Source organism: Lonchura striata, chromosome 1 (assembly GCF_046129695.1).
Source record: "Lonchura striata isolate bLonStr1 chromosome 1, bLonStr1.mat, whole genome shotgun sequence".
NCBI lineage: Eukaryota > Metazoa > Chordata > Aves > Passeriformes > Estrildidae > Lonchura > Lonchura striata.
Genome location: NC_134603.1, coordinates 136,026,082 through 136,038,623, shown reverse-complemented (window position 1 = coordinate 136,038,623; position 12,542 = coordinate 136,026,082). Strand labels below are relative to the sequence as shown.

Genomic DNA, 12,542 nt, shown 5'->3' with positions numbered 1-12,542 from the left:
TTTGGTCAGATACAGCAGAAACCCCATGTCTACCCTGATCCTTTAAAAAAATAAAAATTCACATTGCTGTGGAACAACTACTATTCTGTGATGAAGTATGTACAAAATGTGCACTTGTCCTATCTCTTGCTGCTTGGGATGATGTACTTGCCATGCTGTAGTGTGGGGGGATGCATTTCCTCAGTTCAAATTCACATCCAGGGCTTAGAGTGCTTTTGTTGTGGCAGAATGTAATCCTGCAGAATTGGGCAGAGGAGAATTTGTGGGAGAGTAGCATGGAACTTTCTGCTGAGACTGATGCTGTCAGTCCATGATAAGATGCATGTGTATCCCCTTTCTGCCTGCCCCCACTTGCTTGTGTTTGCTGGTTACTTGCTGACTACAGTTGCATGGTTTCTAGATTACTGTGAACTAGAATGACTTTGGCACAATCTTATCATTACTTAAAAGGATAATGCAAAACACCACTCACTCTAAGTTGCTGTGTGTCAGCTTCATCAAGGTAATTGCATGTGCATTTATCAATGAGAAATGAAAGATAACAATCACCTATCTTAAAGACAAGTTTAAGGGCAAGGTGGTAATGAAACAATTTTGCTGCAATTGCTCCAGTATTTGCTTTATTATGTGACTGTAATATAATTCTAAATGCAAATAATTAATACAAAGCATTAAAGCTGAAGGGGGGAAATAGGTGATGTTGCATCTCAGTGAATGTAGTGTATATTCTGTGAAAGAACACCATTAAGAGGTTTGATGCAGGGATTGCAAGTGAATATTTAAGCCACTCAGCATATTTCAATCTTAATAGGATGTGCTGATAGGTCAAAAATGAGATCAGTGGGAGGCAGACTGTGCCATTCATCAGGAATAGAAGTGTATTTTGTATGTTCAGTGAAGGTTCCAAGATGTATTTTTATTACAGATGTAGACAAAATAATAGACCAATTTATATTTATTGATAAGAAATAAACTATCATAAAATAAAAACCATGGTTTAAGTTAAAAACTTCTTTTGTTTAAAACTCTAACTCTTGGACCTTTGTGGTCATGATTTAATTGAAGATATAAATAATTAATGTCTGCCCTTTCATCTGTATTCATGACTTTTTTGCTTCAGATAGTTTAACCATATGCAGTTACATTATCAAGGAAACAAAAACCTGATTTTTAAAGGTAAATAAATCAGGTGTCATGTCTGTTAGGAAAGGAATATACATAGTTGTTTACATATTTAATTAAATAAAATCTTTTCATTTGACAGGATTTGTTTTTAGTGACTCTGAATCAACTGCATTAGAGCAATTTGAAGGTGGCCCTTGTGCAGTGATAGCACCTGTGCAGGTAAGATGCCTTTATTGTGGGAATCGTTTAAAATCAGTGAGCCCAAAATTTGTTCTTTATATATTTGTAGCTGAAATAAAAATGAAAAAATTGCAGGTCAGTTGTATTTTGATTTCCTAATTAAAGTGTGGAGGAGACAAAACATCTGTAAAAAGGCAGGGATGAGCATGGGCTGATTTTAAACTATAAATTTGCAGAAGGACATTTGTTTGAGGAAATGCAGCAGGCTGATCCAAGCAGAAGTAACTTCAAAATCAGGAATGCATTGTAAAAGGGAGAAGGAAAAGATCAGATACAAATTTAATCCTAATCCTTTCATATCTCTTGAATTCCCTGCCTTTAAGGGTAATGTATGTGTCACAGTGTCTGATTTTTTTTTTTTTTTTTTGTAATTTTGTATTAGAAATATTTGAAGTAGTTTATTTTCACATCTAACAATGTTTGCTAAAAAAAATCTGTTTTAAAAAAATATCTGTAATGGGAGAACAGGGTGAATGTGTCAGGAAAGCGGTGAAATCTGAACCAGCTGTTTCTGAGGTGCTAAAAATACCTGATATAGCAAGACTCTGCTTCATTAAGTTTCTTTTTTCATTGTTCCTTCTCTGTGTCTTGGAGTTTTTTGTTTTGCTTTTTTTTAATTGCAGCATTATGTTAGCATTGATGATAAAACAAAGCATAGGAGATGTGGAGATGCGTAGGATTTCTTTAACCTGATCTGCTGGTTATTATTTGAAATAGTTAAAGGAGGTGGGCTTGTTATCTACTAAAGTTAGTGACTAGAGATGTCTTGTAACACTGGTCAGTTATACTGAAAAACATTTGTGCCTCCATTCCTGCAGTCCTGTGAGTTTGGAGGTGCATATGCCAATATGCACTATGTGCATTTGAGGTGTACTTAAGGTTAAAACTCAGTGGTAGTTACGAGGCCACCTTTGTAGCTGGTTTGACAGGGAAAAGTCAGTAAACAGGGCAGGCACAGAGTCTTGTTCTGAATGGTAAGCAGCTTGAAAGTCTTTTAAAAACATGCAAAAATGCTTTGGTGCTTGTGACATAATGCAAAAGGTAGTGTTTTTATTTTATTGTATTTGTTGTATTTTAATAATATTTTATTCTTTGGTAACAAAGGCATTCCTTTTGAAGAGGCTTTTTACCAGTGAAAAGTCTTCTTGGAGAGACTGTCCAGGTACTCAGACACTTTTTTTCCCCCCCTCGTTTTTTTTTCCATTTTCTTTATTTGTAAAACATGCATTAGTTGAAAAAACTTAAAATATGTCACACTTTGTGTTTGTCCATATTATATGTATTCTATGTGCTTCAGAACTCCTATTTTTGAGGTCTGTGCTGGTCCTTAATACTTCTGTGTTCTAGAAGTATTTAATTGAAATCCTTTATTAAGAAAGGGAATGGATTACAAATCCTGTAAAATCACATTTTTCTAAAGATAGCCTTATAATCTTTGGTCCAGTATAGTTGAAGAGCAATTAACATTAGTAATTAATGAGATAAAAGTAATAATTATTTAGATCGCATTCATGTATAAAACAGATACTAGTAGCTTATATATGAATGACAATGGTTCTCAGCAATCAGACTCATGTAGGTTTCTGATCTTTCAGAAGAGGAGCAGAAGAACCTTCTCTGTCATACATTATGTGATATTTTGGAAATGGCTTGCTCTGATAATTCTGAGTCATACTGTCTGGCAACATGGATAAGAGGAAAAACAACGGAAGAAACTGCTAGTATTTCTGAAAGTCCTGCAGAATCTAGTCATCAAGAGGAGCAACCTTGTAAGATGCATTTCTGTGCTAAATTACCCATTACTTAATGAAGTATTACATGGTTTTTGAAGGACCACTGCTGTTTTATTAATTCACAGGTGGGGGGTTTGCCTTTGTGATTCCATTAGCAAAAGACAGATTTTTGTCTGTTGTAATTAGAGGCATTCATCCTTTTTGCTGAAAGCAATGTGATGCCTTGTCACTGGAGTTCTAACACATATGTTTCTTTAGAATTTCAGCAATTTCCATAATCTTCAATTTTATTTTGTAATTTACTGGGACCTGATGCATCTTTAATTTTGAAACATCTACATGCTTCTTAACACTGGAAGAATTCTTGTCATTTATGACTTCAGAAGAATTTTGTATAAAATTCTCCAATGCTTTATTTATTCTAAATTATTCTGGATCCTCTGTTATGGAGAAGTAGCCTTTTTCCATTTGTCTGTGCAGTACCAAACAATTTAAATCACCTTCTGGTAAATTACCATATTTTTTTTGTAGTTTGGAAGTTTGGAGTTCTTCAGTTACCTACTTTTTGCAAATGTCTTCACTTCTTCATGAGTTACTGACATTAAGGATCCAGGAGACAGCATCTGTTGCACTAAGATGAGGCATCCAGTCATATCTAACTACTACAGAGTCAGTGACATGGGAATTTTGTCTGTTCACATGTGATCAGAGAGATGTATTTATTAATCTTTGAACAGGAAAGATCTAATGTGTTGAAAGATAAGCTGCTTTTTCTTTTAGTTTTTGTTCACAATTTGTGCCTTAAGAAGTATGAAAATCTCTTCACATGAGAACATATAGAGGTGCTATCCTTTGGTGGAAGGAATATGTTATTCATCAGTTTGTGGCATAACTACAAAATAAGAATTGGACAAATAGAATTTATATGTGTGCAGCTAGTTATAGCAATTTGTTGTGCCTGGAGCTCTTTCAAAGTCATCTTCATCTGCTTCTATCTAGCAAGTACTCCCTGTGCTTGAGATGGCTCAAACAATAATAATTAAAATTATATTTAATTGAAAAAACAGACAGTCTGTCCATAAGAGCTCCAAGGTGAGCATTTTTTAAAGAATAAGTATTATAAAGTAAGAAAAAGTATTATAACAGGAAGTTTTATCTGCAACTTTTTTGTTTTATCCTTTGCAAGATAAGGCAGCTGTAACTCTGAAATTTCTTTTTTTCCTTTTTTTAGTTGTCTTGCCAGTGATAGGAAGTTTGTTTTCTAGATGAAGTGAAGCAGAGACTAGTTATCTACAGGATCTTATTAATTAATGTATTGCTTGATTCCAAAGGACTTTTAACTGTAGAAACTGTTCAACAATGTTTTTTAAACATACACTCAAGTTAATAATTACTCTCAACCCTGACACTTATGAACTAATCCATTCTATTACATAACTACATTTTTCATTTTTTCACATTTCTGTGCAAGTCTTCAAGTTCTGCCTGACTTGTCCTTAATAACATGGAATGTGCTCAAGGAAGGCCAGGATATATTTCCACAGCCTGCTTGTGTCATGGGCAATGTTCATTTCTTTCATTGTTTCTAGTCCATATTCCCTGCTAGACACTGAGTGCACCTCTCCTATGTACGGCATTTTGGCTTCTGTGTGCAATACTGTACACTTACTGATTTAAGATCTGTTTTAGGTTTGGGCTTTTTTTCCCTTCCTCTGTCCTGCTATTTACCTGTAAAACATCTTAACCTGGTTAGGGATGGGACAGAGATGTTGAGGAGAAGATACTGTGAGTAATGTAAAGTTGTGTAGCTGCTATCGCATTTATTTCTTGCTTGGCTGCTGCACTCAATAAAAATAGAAACTGGCATTGTCATAGTTGATAGGACTTAAGAGATGAGTTGGGTGAGCAAGGAGTATTGCAGATACAGTTCCATATGGCAGGTGTTTGAGAATTGAATATGGGGTATGTTTATAACAAAGTAATGAAATATGCTTAGACACAGCATGATACAGTATCATTTTAAAGAATTTCTAAACAATTGTATTTCTCATGCATCTCACATTCTCTTGCTGTTTGTTCTTTTTCGTTCCACTAAGCACTGTCTTTATTTAGCATTGTTTGGGATATGTATGGCTCTACTTCTCTTTAGAATTTCTACTTATTTCCCTTTATTTCAAATAGTAATTATCTTAGCATTTCACTCTGTTCTTTAGTAACAGAATGAAACTGCCTATCATCCTGCTCTGTGAACAAAAGGTGGATTCGAGCACACTTACTGAATGCAATAGTATTTTTCATCTGCTTTTGTGGTGTATAGAAGTCAATTGTTGGCCATGTGTTGGCATTAGTAGTGCAAGTTCCCAGGTTCAAAGATTGCTTTATATGAGTTAGTCCCTCTAACCTTCTGCTTACAAAAACATGTGTTCTTCAAGCAAGGTTAGTTTTTGCAGCATTTTCTGCAATTTAGATTCGTTGTTTCATATTTTATTAAAATGTCTTAAAAATACATTATTTTAAGTCCTATTTTACTCTTGGTAATTTAAGCAATTCCTTATAGTTATTCAAATGACAAAAACTAAAATTTTTAAGGCTGCTGCTGTATTTCTTAAGTAGAAAATGAAAGTATTCTGTTGCTTAAGAATCAGTTCTATTTGCATATAGGGCAAATTAAGTACATCTTTCGAAATGCGATCAGAATAGACATAAAATGCCTTTTGGAGAATTCTGGTGGGAAGAATTGATCAGTGGTACTAGCCCTAATGGCTTCAGATCTTAACTGGATTGTATGCAGCCACATTCTGTAGCTTGGTGATCAAACATTGTTTAAATATTCAGCATCAGGTAGTATCAATCAGAAAGCAGATCTGTCTGTTTTGTGTACTGCTTTACTAGCAGAAAGGTAAAGGAAAGGTATAAAGCCTGTGTTGAACTTGGGAAGACACTAATGCTGTATTTTTTTTATGTCCTGGACACACACTGATTTGAAAGGCTGTTTATCCATTATTGAAAGAAAACAACGGGAACTTATTTAAAAACAGAATGTGTAATGCTGTTTAGAATAATTCTTTTTTCATTTGTAATAAATAACCATTAAAGGGGAAAAAACCAAACTAAATTTCGGTAACCGAGGTATATATTCAAAGAAAAAATACAGCTTACCTACACTGATAAAATGATCCAAATAATCATGCTTGCTTTTCTAGGAAATGGTACTTCTTGTTGACCTCCAAAATTATATCTATAGTATGCATATGCTTGGTGACTTTGTGACAGCCACATTTTGTACAAAATCAACAGCTCAGTATATGACAAATATTTCCAACACGCCAGTGGCTTTGTGCTTTTAATAAATTGATTAGTCCAAATAGAAATGTTCTTACTAATTTGTGTGGTGGAATCTTAATGTTGCAGTAAATTAGTTTATACTAATCATTTAAATTTAAATGTCAGGAGAGGATTAAAAATATAATTAGAGCTTGAAAGTATTCTAGCTTGCTGTGTGTATCTTGTGTCATTTTTTTGCCATGTGTAGTGCTGAAAAGTGTCTCTTGTGTATAGCTGCCTTGGCTGTCGAAGAGCTTGGCTTTGAGCGATTTCATGCATTAATTCAGTAAGTAATATGTTGGAACATTTAAAATACAATATTTTGAAGTTGTATTTATATTCACAGGCCTGGAAAGGGTATGGTGAGGAACTTCTTATGTATTACTCATCAGGTTAAACCTAGATTTCAATTTCTGGTTTGAGGATTTTGTGTTTTTTCTTTGCATTTTTGCCATTTTAAATGGAATTTAATTTTGAGCATAAGTATTAGAATTTAAAATAAAACTGGAGCAATGGAATGTGATAAATTGGCTAGATGGTTTATGCATTTCAAGTTTATGAAAACAGAGTTCTGGGAGTCCAATCAAGATTACCATTTAAGTTAAAGATGATAATCTTCAATAATTATATAATGTCATCAGTACTTTTTCCTGATTTGAGATATCATAATAAATATTTTTTTAAAATGTTTCATATACAAGACTGATTTTTGTTTCTTACTTTAAACACTGTTCTTTTTTGGGGGTCTAAATCCAGAGCTCACAGTTCTAGTTAGCCTTTTATCTTCACAGTGAACAGTTGGGTAAATATTATACAAATCAATCCCCAAACAGTAAATAAAGAGCAGCAGAATTCCAAAAAACATCTAAGATGGAAAATGTTGCTAATTACAACTGAAATAACCACAGTTCATTTTATCAGTGGTAATTATAGTTTAATTTTTAAACCTATTGTCATATAAGGAAATAAGAAAGAGGAGAATATAAAATTTTTATAAACTTAGCTGATCAAAACACTAATTTCCCACCCTTTCTCCTCCTCTCCTGCTCTTCCCTTCAGTCTTTGGACTTGTGGTACTGAATAAATTTTTTTCTGTCATTCTCACTGGGAATCAATACTTTGGCATTTGCCTTTAGTCATGAGATGTATTTCAGAACTGGCTTTTCCTTGCATACCTTGTATGCTGTAGGTACTCTACTGATGACGAAAGGATGTTTAGACATAGAGTATTAGCCAGAGTAAACCCATCTATGGATACATATTTGTAGATCTTTGTTTCTTTTTTAAACAAAGCTTACTAAAAGTGTGCAATAAATCAGAAAGAAAATAATGTACTGTTTGTGTAAGATAAGCTAAGATTATTGTCTAGTTTGAATTACTCAAACTAATGTTTGTGTTCTGAAATGTAATATTTAACTCTAACTACCCAAGGATTTGCAAGTGTGTTGTTTCACTGGGATATTGATGAATTTCTTCCCTTCCTCAGTTTTTATTTCAGTTTTTTTCCTTTTTAAACATATGATCACATGGTGTTACCTTATCATTCAGGCAGTCACCATATTATGCAATAAGATAGTATCCCCAATGTCAATGTACCGCTGTTCAATGTTTTGAACTATTTGCTTTTTCCAGAGCTAGTGTCTTAACAAAGTCAAATTCCTATGGGAAATAAAATAATTGCTTCAAAAGCCTGAAAGGTTGTCTTACCTGGTTAAGCAGAAGGTTTATTTCTCCATTGTTTATGAGCTGAATGTCATTCAGAACACTGTATAATGTAAATGTTATTTTGGTGACATAGTCTATTTGCAATTTCAGTAACAGTGTTTTATGGAATTATAGTAGTGGTGCAAGCCACTCAGCTCTTTCCCTTGTATATGTAACTTTATGGTTAGTGTTTGCATATAAAAATAGTTCATTTTTGCATTTTGCTCCAGAATTATTTATCATCTGCAGATGGCAGTTACCATAACTCTAGAGGATCTGCTGTATCGTTCTGTATATAACACCAGAGCTGTTCTACTTTGATATTTTCATGTTAGGTGTTAGTAATTCTTGGTAGTGCTTTGTGACACTATTCTATTGCTTCATCTAAATACATACTTCTCTTCTGTTGTTTGTTTGTTATTGTTTTTTGTCTGTAGCAAACGAGCATTCAAAAGCTTCCCTGAACTGAAGGCTGCAGTTTGGGATCAATATTCAGCATGGACAAACAGATTTGGAGTATTGCTCTTTCTGTATTCTGTAATACTGACAAAGGTTTGTGGGTTGCTTGATGTATTTTTTGGGTGGGTTTTATTTCTTTGTTATGAGAAAGTTTGATCATGTAACCCTTTTTCTGCAAAAGGTGAATAAATAAACTGATGAACTAAGTCAAGTCCAGATAAATGGATGAAATGGTATCTTCATCTATGTTACATACAGTTCCAGGTTAAAAATTTGAAAGGCTTAGTCCTTTGGTTTTTCTGGGTTCTGTTTTGTCGTTTTCTCTTTTGATCTGGGAGACTTACACATTTTGAAAACATCCTTCTTTGCAGGATGTTTGAAAACATCTTCCTTTGAAGAGAAAGCAGCCTGTTATCAGTTCATGTAAAAACATCAGCCTCCCAATGTTTCACTGTTGCATTCTGTTGTATAAATGTTGCAGCTCATTCCTTAAGACAGAAAAATTGTTTCTAATTTTTCTACAGGGTATAGAAAACATAAAAAATGAAATTGAAGATGCAACTGAGCCATTGATAGATCCTGTTTATGGTCATGGAAGGTAAAAAAGTTTGGTACCACTTAAAATAGATTTTTGGGCTAATTCTGGTCTTCTGTAACTGATCATTCTTTTAGGAAGTTACTGACATTGAAAGAGATACTCAATTGTAACTTAAAAATAACTAAAAGCAACACTGAAAGGTGTGTCTATTTCACTGCTAACTCCTATTAGTACATCAGTTCTGAGGAAATGCTTCTATTCTCGTTGAATTTTCAGATGCATAATTGTCAAATTCAGGCCTACATTCTATATCAAGTTCGTGTTTGAAAGAGAAGAGATGATAATTAGCATTCCTGAATTAAAATACACACTAGTTAATGGAAAATAGTTACAAAATGTCTGCTTGGGTAATCCAATAATTTTTTTTATTTTGTTACAGAAAACCACATTTTTTTGAAATAAATTTCACATCCTTTTTCATTTCTTATTTCTCACATATTTTCTTTCTGTTGTGTAGCCAAAGTTTGATTAATCTGCTGTTGACTGGACATGCTGTTTCTAATGTGTGGGATGGAGACAGAGAATGCTCAGGAATGAGTAAGTTGGTGCTAGTTTATGCTTGTTATTTTTACATATTCTGAGATGCTGACCTATAGATTTAGAATATATTCCATTTCTGTTTTGTTAGTCTCCTTGTTTACTGTCCTTTGAATTAAGTAGACTTCAAATGGAAATAAAGCATACTGCACAAAATTGATGTTAGTATCAGTGAATACAGGATTGTCAGCTACAAGTTGAACGTAGACATTACCTGATGACCTGGATGATGGAAGGGAGTGCAAGCTCTATAATTTGGGAAGTTTGAAGACAAGGCCACCATTCAAAACAGCCACATCAAACTAGAGAAGTGGACTGACAGTAATGTCCCGAGATGCACCCGAGTCCTACACCCAGGATGGAATATACCCATGGAACAGCACTGGCTGGCTGGGAAGCAGCCTTGTAGAAAAGGACCCAAGGCCCCTGTGGGCAGTGAGTTGTGCTCAGTGTCCTTCTGGCAAAGAAGGGCTGTGTAGGAGGGTGGTCGGCAGCTGAAGAGAAATGGTGGTTCTTTCCCTCTCTCTGGCACTTGTGGGACCACCTATGGAGTGGTGTGTCCAGTTTTGGGCTCCCCAATACAAGGAAGACATTAACATAGTGGAGTGATTCAGTGGAGGCTCATGATTAGAGGACTTTTGTGGTTTTGGGGTTTCATTTTACAAATAGAGATTATATGAAAACAGGAACAGTTTGAATTGTTCACATCTCCTCTTTAACTGCTACAAAATCAATCTCGGGTTCATCAGCATGTTTCTTACAATGATTTTCCATCATCTAAGTCAGCACATAAAATATTTACTTGAAATGAGGTTCATGCAAGACCTGAATCAAAATGCTCTGGTTTGATGATGAACAAGTAATATAATCTCCCTTGAGAGATCTTAGACCTGCACTTGGTTATGATTTCATGTAGCCTGTGCTTTCAGACTTACAGAATGTCATTTGAATATTCTATTTAACTTCCCTCTATTTGACATTGTTGTCATTTATCCCCCCTGTTTCTAATAGAAATGTGTTTCAATTAGCCTTCTGGGTTTTATCTGTATGTTTTCTTCAGTATTTTTAATTTTCTCTTTTTGATTATGATATATCAGTCTCAATTTTTAGATTATGATTAATCAATCAATCTGAATTTTTGAGGAGCTTTCCTTTGCATTAGGCTAAGTTGCTGTTCCGCAATTCAGTATATTGGTTTTGAAAACTGTGAGTTCATTCCCTCATTTGCCTTACAGATTATCTTTATTTCTTAGTTATCCAAGTTGGATTTTTTTTCTTTTCTGAGAATGCTGAACTTGCTTTGGACACAGTACTGGACAACATTTAGGTTCTCAGTCTGTTCTGCCCTAAAAACCTAGAACAAGAACTCCCATAGAGTCTGTCGTTTTGTGGAGAGCAGAGGAACAGAAAATGATCTTTAGTAGTTCTTAAGGATCTGATATTATGTGTCCTGTTAGTTTTTCTGACCAGTCAAGTAATTGGATTTTATATTGGGAGCCCTCCATTTTCTTGAAGCCATTGGATAATTGCAGCCAGAACATGCTTATACACAGTTTTAAGTCTATAACCATATTTGTTACAGTCTATCAAAAAGAAAGCTAAAGAGCAGTTGGTACTGTTCACAACTTCTTAGGGTAGGCTGAATTTTGGATACATTACCACATTTCCTTTATATAGAAATTATTTTTGTCATCTTCTTTGAGTGTTTCTCTTGGATTTTGTTTTTCTTCGTGTGTAAAATCTTCAGCTTCTACATGAAAACCACAATGCTTATGAGCTTTTCATGTAGAAGGTTTGAAGGTATCAAAATAACAAGGACTGAATACTGTTTTATTCAGAAGTTATCTGAAGTCACTTTACCTCTTTTTCAACTATTTAGATAAGCAGTTTTTAATTATTGAATAATTAAAATTATTTATAAGCCATTTTAAAGGCACTGCCAGTAATTTCAGCAGTGATGAAAGAACAGACTGAATTCCAAACTTGAGGAATTACCATATCTTTGCAGATTGTACTCAGAGCACTGGCTCTCACAATATTGCATCTTTTCCAAATAGGGTACGAGTTACTAAGTGGAATTGTTCTTGGCTACTGGTGGTAAAAATGCCAGTGAAATGTTATCTCTTCTTTGACCATCTACATGTTCTCCTTTAAACCTTTCTTCTTATTCTGATCTCTTCTCTTGCCACAGCTATCCGCGTTGTGAAGATATGGGGAGGTAGTTGGTATTTTTACTGCTTTTTTAGGGCTGTTCCTCCATGCGCTGTAGCAGTTCCTGTGAACGCAGCCAGGGCTGGAACCGCTTTTCCCGGGCGGTGCCAGGCATTTGTGGGGCTGCTGTGGCCGCTGGGTGGCGCTGTGCTGATGCGGATGGAAACAGAAATGGGTTCAGAAATTTGAGTCCTTTGCAAAAGTCCTTTGAGTCCTTTGCAAGAGAAACTAACTTTGTGACAAGAGGCATAAATATTCATTTTCTTAGTTGATCTTTGGTGTTATCAGATGTGTTCCAGTCATCTTCTCTCTTTGTGGGGTGAGGTTATTCACAGAATAAACTTTGATTTAGTGCAGCTAGTCTCCTTTTGTTTCTTAGTCAATCATCTGAGAATAGTGTTTGCTTTTGTGTCTCTCCTCTCTGTTGTCTAATTCTGAAGGAGGCATGGGTAGATCAGGGACTACAAGCTGAAGTTAACCTAGGAGCTTCCTACACAAATACACAGTCTGTGTAGCTTGACTACTAACTATTCAGAATAATCACACTGTGTGGCTACTGTTGTAGCCAGAATCACAGCACTCTCTAGTTATCAGAGTTCTCATCTAGTTAT

General features: G+C 34.8%; 1 protein-coding gene across 1 annotated transcript in view; it reads left to right on the top strand.

Annotated features, from left to right (window-relative positions):
- Nucleotides 1–12,542, top strand: part of MINDY3 (MINDY lysine 48 deubiquitinase 3) — a 49,228-nt gene that overhangs the window by 5,454 nt on the left and 31,232 nt on the right. Inside the window, exons 2-8 of the mRNA XM_021551759.2 lie at nucleotides 1,265–1,344; nucleotides 2,470–2,527; nucleotides 2,961–3,134; nucleotides 6,657–6,708; nucleotides 8,564–8,678; nucleotides 9,110–9,183; nucleotides 9,641–9,720. Coding sequence (XP_021407434.1) covers nucleotides 1,265–1,344; nucleotides 2,470–2,527; nucleotides 2,961–3,134; nucleotides 6,657–6,708; nucleotides 8,564–8,678; nucleotides 9,110–9,183; nucleotides 9,641–9,720 — 633 coding nt within the window. The remainder of the gene's footprint in view (nucleotides 1–1,264; nucleotides 1,345–2,469; nucleotides 2,528–2,960; nucleotides 3,135–6,656; nucleotides 6,709–8,563; nucleotides 8,679–9,109; nucleotides 9,184–9,640; nucleotides 9,721–12,542) is intronic.